The sequence below is a fragment of the Musca autumnalis genome, unplaced genomic scaffold (assembly GCF_047663935.1).
Source record: "Musca autumnalis isolate F117 unplaced genomic scaffold, ASM4766393v1 scaffold_4, whole genome shotgun sequence".
NCBI classification, from domain to species: domain Eukaryota; kingdom Metazoa; phylum Arthropoda; class Insecta; order Diptera; family Muscidae; genus Musca; species Musca autumnalis.
This window is the reverse complement of record NW_027411977.1, coordinates 141399537-141408328: the sequence shown is the minus strand read 5'-3', so window position 1 is coordinate 141408328 and position 8792 is coordinate 141399537. Positions and strand designations below refer to the sequence as shown.

Genomic DNA, 8792 nt, shown 5'->3' with positions numbered 1-8792 from the left:
GGTAAAAGGATCTTTTTTAATCATCGAATAACGCATTTATTATTACAGGTGCAATTTTTGGATTTCTGCTACGACTTTTATCTTTGAAGTTCACTTAGATGCATCCTCCACCATTGTTTTTAACCCTACGATCCATAACCACCTAGACGAACGGGAGTCCATATCCAGGGTACCTGGGTACCCAAGTGAAGTTTTTTCGTTTATATTCAAATAAAATAATATTTATACTTACTAATTATTAAAATCGCTTAGTTTTTACATCTCAACTGTACAAATTTCATGTTTGTAAGATAAAATTGGTTTCTATGAGCATTTTCTAGGCTAGAAAGGCTCACAAAAAAAGGACTGGTTTTGTGTTTTTAGGTAGAAAATGTTGGGTTTTTTTATTTGTGTACCCGGGTACCTGGTTATGGACCCCCGTATACAAAAACTTTAAACTCATTTTTTAATAAATATATTTAACCAAATTTGATAAACGTTTATCCAGTCTCTAAGTTTAGCCGAAATCTCTGATGATCCGGAGTTTCATGTTGATATCTTCAATAATAAAGGAACAGCAGCACTTTAAAGTTCAAAAAAGTACCCGGGTACCTGGTTATGGATCGTAGGGTTAAAGATTCAAAGCTTTTCTGTAATTTTTCTGTATGAATTTCCTTCTTTATGTAAACATTTAATGATTTCTCGAGTAGCGTGATAACAATGCGTATTTTTACCCATATTTGCAAAGGAAAACTAAAAAATACCGGTAGATTTAACATTTAATGAATAGAAATTAATTCATTTTAAACTTTTACTTACAGGAAAGAATCACAAAAAAATAATATCAATTTATTTTTACTAAAACGAAAAACTGTCCTTATTATTTTTCACAGCAGAACTCACGGATTTTACGAAAAATATTTGTTTTGTATAAAAACTAAACAGAAAGAAAACAAAATCGTAACGGGATTTCTTCTTGCAATACATGTACATTTTCAAAAACAAATTTCCATCGCAAATTCTTCCATTTTACAAATTTTAGGAGCGACCAAAAATTGTGAATGTCACTGTCCTTATTATTTTTCACACCACTGTATATTTGGTGAAAGGTGAGGATATCAGCTAACAGTTTTTGAAAAGAAATTTTGCGTATACATAAAATTTTGGATATTTTTAATATTTGGTTGGAAAACCAGCGAAAACCTAAACATGTTATAGACTGGATTCCTGCGAAATTTAATAGAGGTACAAAGACAACTACATGACCGGAGTTAAACAACAAATTAATAACATTTGTGCCCGCCTTAACCAAATTAATAACTTCTGTGCGACCAAAGCCGGACGGTGCCGACTATGTGATGCCCTATCTTATCAACTTAACATTAGATAGGAAGAAAATATGTAAGAGGGCTATATTTAACTCTAAACTGAATATAACAAAAATTGACCGACTCTACCCTTTTCTGAATTCGGCCAGAAGTACCGAATTTAATCCGGATCGGACTTATTCTACGGATTTAGTGTACAATAAACATCAAATCGGATGAAAAATTTATAAGGGAGATATATTCAAAACTAAACCGATTTAGATATATCTTGGCTAACTTATTTATTTTCCGAATTCCGCCACATTTCCCAATTTGCATCAAAATTAGACGGAATTTGCGTATTTGGTGCACCGAATACCTCAAATCGGACGAATATATATTTGGGAGGTATATAGTCAGTATTCGGTAGCATTGTCCAAATTTCATCATAATTGGGACAGAATTTGCGTGTTTGGTCCATCAATTATTTGAAATCGGGCGAACAAATATATGAGAGCTATATCTATATATGAACCGATATCAACCAAATTTGGCAGATTCGTTTCTAGACCGATTTTAGACTTCTGCACGAAAACCCTGACGTTGGCCCCACACTGCAGTGTAATTATTACCAGCAAATAATTCGATAACAATTTGAATAAAATATACACAATTTCTTTTTAATAAATGTTATTACACATATTTTATTGAATAATTATAGACAAAAGAAGTTTATAACAAAACAATGGTTTTATTTGTATATACGTATAAATATGTATTGAATAAGTAGTGTGTGTAGTAATATTTCCAATAAACAAATAATTTAGAGATTACACGGAATTTTTCCACTCCAAGATTCGTTTCAACTTTAAGTTTTTAAATATTCTTCCCTAAACTATTTTTTGTGTTTTACCCATTCATATTTACTTATATATTTTTATAAAAAAAATTGGTGGATTTTATTTGGTTTACATTAAAAAAAATGTTTCTACAAAAGGTGACAGACGCATATATGTACGTCTGATTTGTTCTTATATATAAACATTTATATAAATAATGGAATACTTTTGTATTTGACGTTGATTGTGCAAAACTCTAAGTAAATCTACAATGTATATAAATATATGCTTTAAGGCTTCCGCAAGTCATTTTTTATTATATGTAGTAAGTAGTTGCTTATTTGTAAGGAAACATGATACATTTATCCATGGTTACACAATAACACAAATAGATACTGTTTGTGTTGAAGTTGGTATCCCGCCGCCAACTAATGTACATGATTTCCATGGTTTACGGAACATACATATTCGATCGTTTAGTGTGGTTGTTATTGTTTTGCTAGAATTCTGTTTTTTGTTTGTTTAAATACTACACTCCGTTAACAATAAATAGTTTTTTCAGATATTGATTTATTTGTTACATGACCTTACTACTACTAGTCTGCGCATCCATAAACGATGATATGGGTGTCAGGCCAAACAAACTTCCCGTTAGGGAAAGAAGTACCGAATAATTAAAGTACCAAAACAGTATGAAGAGAATTGCAAATATGACATCTTTAATTAGTCCGTGGTGTTGCAAGTTGCAGAAGTACCGAAAAAAGAAAGAGAAAAAAGTTAATTAAAAAAGTAAATATATTAATGTAAAAATTAAGAAATATTTTTTTTAAAAAAAGTAGTAAAAAATGTATATTTATGGATATAACGGTAAAACGTAGGATATTCATCCAATATCCCCGTTCTATAGCTCGAGGGGTTTTTATCGCACCTATGAATCGATATACAATCATTCATTTTCACCACATGACGTAACTACCTTAACTTTTGTCATTTGTTGTTGTAACAGTGTTTTTATTATATGTTTGTAAGTTCATTTTTTGCTTAATCTGGTTCAGGGTCTTCTCCATTTCTAGCAATGTTTAGATGGGAACTAACCGCAGATCTACTGGAGGCAATTGAGTAGGTTTGGCAGGGCAGTTGAAAAGTGCAGAGTTTCGTGGGGGCAGCATTTTGAGCAGACATTTTGAACGGTGTCATTACCCAATAGGAATTCAGACGACTGCCCCACCCAAGCTGACGCTCCTCAGTTGCGATAATTGCTTATAGTATCTGCGACTGCATCCGTGTGAACGCTACTTGAACCCGCTTTATAGGCTGGTTAATCTAGGGGTTCTCTCCTGTAACGTTGGAACTCTTTTTCTAGGTTATGAAGATCCCTCCTTATATGCCTGTGTGGGGTTCCTCATTCCAACGATTAGGATAACTCTGGACGAAAGCATACCTTTGTATTGCTGTACCCGAAGAATCTTTGTTTGCAGTTCTCAGAGCGACATTCTGACAAGTCTGTATATTTTTCCATCGAGTTACACTTACATATATTCGCGGACCATACTGGCGCCCCATTGCTTACCACAGACCAATCACGCTATGGTCAACAAGGTTTCTTTATCTGAACCCCATGTGTTGCCGGATAGAGACTTGAGGACCTTGTTCCTACATCTCAGCTTGTTGACATAGCTGTTGTTGTTGTAGCAGCATTTTAACCTAGGTAGAAGCAAAGGTTTATTGCTGGGTTGGCAGCCGCTGGCCGAAACACTATGGTTCCGGGCCAATCCGGTACGAAAGAACCCGCTGCCGTGGGATTGTGAGATAGCTGTGGTGTGCGCTAGCGACGTGAAAATGCAGTCAAATGTGGTCCCTAGAAATTTGGGCTAATTGGTGGTGGGAATTGTGCTCTCATCGATCATGACATTCATCTCTGTTCTCACTCTCGGGGTGCTCGACAAACTGTGGGTTGAAATAACTTGCGCACTTCTTCGGGTCACTCAACTTATCGTCGTCAAACGTGACTGAAGTCCAATCTTTCCTCCTTTCAGGTTTCGAGTGACTTAACCATTGCCCACAATTCACTAATACCGGTTCCAATGTTTCAACTCTACAGATGATTTAACCACTTGTTCCGCTTATGTTCGCCGACCAGCCTGTTAACTTCCAGTGTCAGTTCCCTGACTCTGGGGTTACTGGGTTTGGCAGGACGAAGCTCATCACGCTCATTCGCTAATCCCGTCGCCTCCGCTGAATTGTTTGGTCTCACTTCGGGTAATCGACCAGCATGTATATGGCGAGCGAACATCAAAATGGTTGGGCAGATCCCTGAGGGGCTGATATTAGTACTTTCTATAAAGTGGATTAGGCTATTTTGCTTTTGAGCTGCTTGCTCAGTCAAAAATAACATATATTTGCCCATTTCTTAACGAATTTCCCCCGTATGTACGAATATAGTGGACTTTTTGCTCCTAGTTTCGCCGTTTGCTGACAGAACTAGTTTCATTTTATTCGAAGACTATTTATTACAGCTGTTTGAGTTTGTGACCCATGATGTCAATGTTGTTGGTATACGCAAATAGCGTGTGTTGTTTCTATTAACATTCGCATCTCGTAATTAATGTCTCCATGGAAAATTTTATGTACGCAATATATTCGGGGGTACTTTCATCAATATGTAGCAGAATGTTGTGATTGTAGAGTTCCGACATCCAGCATCAACGTTGTGTCAGATCATACATAACTCCTCGCTTCATTCGATCGGATGCAAAGCTTTATTATACCAACGTAGAGATCCATATCTGCTTGTCGCTCAACACACTTAATGAGGACCCTTGTTGGCCAAACAGACTCTTATCTTAAAACCATCCATTGGCCTTAATTACTTTTCAGTTTAGTGCCAAATGAGGCTTTAGTATTTTCAGGGAGACAGTATATCATGTGTCTGTTGTAAACTTATCCATGACCCTCCAAAGTAACTCGATTCCACACGACCACATAGCTTATCATTTTGCTTATTACAGTTTTTAGTTGTTGCAATGGTTTACAAATAGCGTTATTATAAACCGTTTGTAAAACTATAAAAACACTTCAAAAAAACAAATTAAATCTGATTGCAATTACGGAAAATATGATACCTATATACTTATAATAAAATTGTTTAGGATCATATGCCCACATATTTCAGATAAGATTCACGTATTGTTTTTATTATTGGTACGATCCGACACAGCGTATAGTATGCAATTTAAATTTTAAGGTATTTCTAATAAACAAATTTGAAGATTAAATATAATCGGAACGCGGGGGAAGGGGAAGCCTCTATTGGTCATAATAATAATAATTTGTAATCAGTAGTTATTTTAGAATTGCATATTATCTTAAATTGATTATATTTCAAAAAGATCCGAAATAGGTATATACATACAGTGCTGGACATAACAATGGAAACTTTTTTAAAAAAAAAATAATTTTTATGTTTTAGTAGGGTTTTTTTTCGTGGAGTTCAAAGTACCCAAATTTTCCTTAATTATATTGTATTTCAGTGTAAAGTGTATGTAAATTAAGAAAGTGATGTAAAATAAATGGCAATCTTATATATAAAAACCCGATTTTAATGTTTGTTTATTAAAACGGCGTTGGCAAATCAATGGAAACTTTTTGTTATTTGTGCAAGTACTGATATTTAACGGCTTATTTTCGTCCCATTTGTTGTTGTATTTTTGATACAGATTAGAAAGAGGATCGTTTGTTTACATTATCTTTCTTTGTGACATAAAAAATAGGCCAAAACATAACGAAAATTGAATATGCACAGTTATACAAAAATAACCACGTTTCGCGTGTTCGCTTAAGCAAAATAATGGCAAGAGTTAAATTTTGTGAAGAAATAAAACAAGAATTATTAATGACTTTAAAGCTGGTCTAAAACAGAAAGATATTTGTGAAAAATATTCTATGAATAAGTCAGTAATTTCAAAAATAATAAAAAAGTTTCGCGAGAAAGGAACGATCGCCTGTGTACATTTGGGTGGTAGACCTCGTAAAACAACTCCAAGGGAGGACAATTTAATTGTTAGAGAGTTTAAGAAACATCCTAAAATACGTCCTAGAGAAGTTATCAACAATTTTAAACTGTAAATAAGCTATCGAACTGTTCACCGGCGTGCCGATGAAGCTGGTCCTAAGTGTTAACGCCCAGCGAAGAAGCCGTTGATATCGGAAAAAAATCGCAAAGCACGCATTCTTTTCGCTAACACCCACATAAATTGGTCTCGGCAGAAATGGAATACCGTCCTTTTTTCTGACGAATCAAAATTTAATCTGAGAGGTTCCGACGGATAAGGTTTTGTGAGGCGGCTTATAGGGAAAGGCTTGATCCCAAGTACACCAACAAAACAGTCAAGTTTGGAGGTGGCAATATAATGGTGTGGGGATGCTTCTCAGGTTTCGGAATGGGTCCAATCCGTGTTGTACGAGACACTCTGAATGGAATTGGGTATAAACAAATCCTCAACAATATTATGCTGCCGTTTGCCGAAGAAAACATGCCCTTAATCTGGAGGTTCCAGCACGATAATGACTTCAAACACACTTCCAGGGTCGTCAAGGAATGGATAGAAGCTAATAATATTAATGTTTTGAATTGGTCTGCCCAATCCCCAGATTTAAATCCAATAGAGAATCTGTGGGATATAGTGGATCGGAAAATTAGGAACAAAAGTTATACCACCAAGACCGATCTCATCCAGGCAGTCAATTCCGCGTGGGAAAGCATACCTATGGAAATTATTCATAATTTAATGAACTCCATGCCAGCACGATGAAAAGCTGTACTTAAAAATAATGAATACCCCACAAAATATTAAGAAAACCGCATCTGATAATACAATTTTTATAAGTTTCCATTGTTTTGCCAAAGCCTCTTAAATGAATTCCGAGACCTTTTTATTTTATCTTTCAAATTTATTGGATTTATGAGAAAATTTCTATTTATTTTATTAAAGAAATGATCAATATATTTAATTAAAATGATTTTGCATGCTTCATTTTTAAAAATGGGCAGAATAGGTAGTGAAAATAAGGAAAATATAAATTTCAGCAAAAGTTTCCATTGATATGTCCAGCACTGTATATACAATAGACTGGGGCGATCTGTATGGAAGGAAAAAACACCATATTGGGCCCTTCGCATTTCTGATTCCTGGGATTGTATTGATCAAAAAAATCGAGCCTCCCGATTTTGAATTTTTATCCACGTTTTTCGGATATTTTTGGTATATAACCGCCAAACCATTGAGATTTTCGATCCAACACAAAAACTGTAGTCAAGACAATAATAAAAAACTCTCTAGTACATCGCAAAAGGATTGGAACACTACTTCAGGTAGTTTTGGCCTCGTGGATAAAAAACTTCAAGTCAAAAACGAGAGGTTCGACATATGCCGACTTTTTGCTCAGTACAATCCCAGATATCAGAAACGCGTAGGGCCCAATAAGCTGTTCAAATCGCCCCACCTTAACATATACAATAATCGTCAATTTAGAAGCCAACGTTGGAATTTACTCCCATCTATATTCAATATTAGACGACACAATTCACAAAATAATTAAAATTCAAATGCGATCAAATTGCATGACCAAACGTGAACACACCCACACACGCCCATCATATCAAAAATTACCGTATGAGGCAAGTGTATATAAAATTATAAATTCTTTGATACTTACGTATTGTAACTCGTTCCCATTTCTCGACCATATACAACTCAGTGACCATCAAGTAACGAAACCACCAGTAATTGCAAAAATTTATAATATTTTGCAGCATTTTAATGAAGTTCCGAATGTTCCGAATTTCAGTTTTGTCCCCCTCTATAATTTTTATAGTTTTTATAGACAAGATTTATTGCCTGTCACTTGATGGGTTTGTCCAGTCTTCACCGTGTATTTGGCAGGTATTGTTTTAAATTGTGTTATCTATTTGTCGTATTCAAAAACCACTCACGGGGCAGCTTATCAATTAATAGCTTGTTCTAAATGTTGATAAGAAATGTGTACGTACATTAATTTAATGAATAATCAAATCAAGATAAATTGAAAGGTGTTAATAACAAGTTCGTTTCGGCTGGTTATCTACGTTCTCTGATATTCTCTTCATATTCGTGGCTGATTCACCTCATTCTCTAAGATTCTCTCCATTTTCGTAGAACACAAAGCGATAACTATTAACGTTACTTTATCGATTTATCGAATCTATAACAGCCATGGTACAATAATACAGGTAGCATTATCAAGCCAGCTGATGGTAACATAATTGGTCTGTTCCAGACCTGCAAGAATCTACTAATATTTACTATTTTTTCCGATAACATAAAGGAAAAAATGTTATCGTAGTAAAAAGTAGTAGCTTTTTGCAGGTTCTGGAACAGAGCAAATGTGTCAATTGCATTGAATTGATGTCAAATTTTGACATCTTATGTTACCAACAATTGCCGATGCGGCTACCTGTGTATTTGTACCATGATAACAGCTATACCTAAAGCTGAGTACTAGAGCTGGCAAAAAATCGATGGCACTATCGATAAAATCGATTGTTTTTTTAAAATTAAATATCGATTGATAGTTTTTCCTATCGATATTATCGGAACAAATACCCCCAACCTAAAATTCATTGAAATAA

General features: G+C 34.8%; 1 protein-coding gene across 1 annotated transcript; it reads right to left on the bottom strand.

Moving 5' to 3' along the window:
• Window positions 1-1959: 1959 nt before the first annotated feature.
• Window positions 1960-8266, bottom strand: ghi (ghiberti). The gene is made up of 2 exons (XM_073980719.1): window positions 7841-8266; window positions 1960-2842 (listed from the first exon to the last, which is right to left on the bottom strand). The coding sequence occupies exons 1-2, from the start codon at window positions 7938-7940 to the stop codon at window positions 2703-2705; spliced, it is 240 nt and encodes a 79-aa protein (XP_073836820.1). The 5' UTR covers window positions 7941-8266; the 3' UTR covers window positions 1960-2702.
• Window positions 8267-8792: the final 526 nt, after the last annotated feature.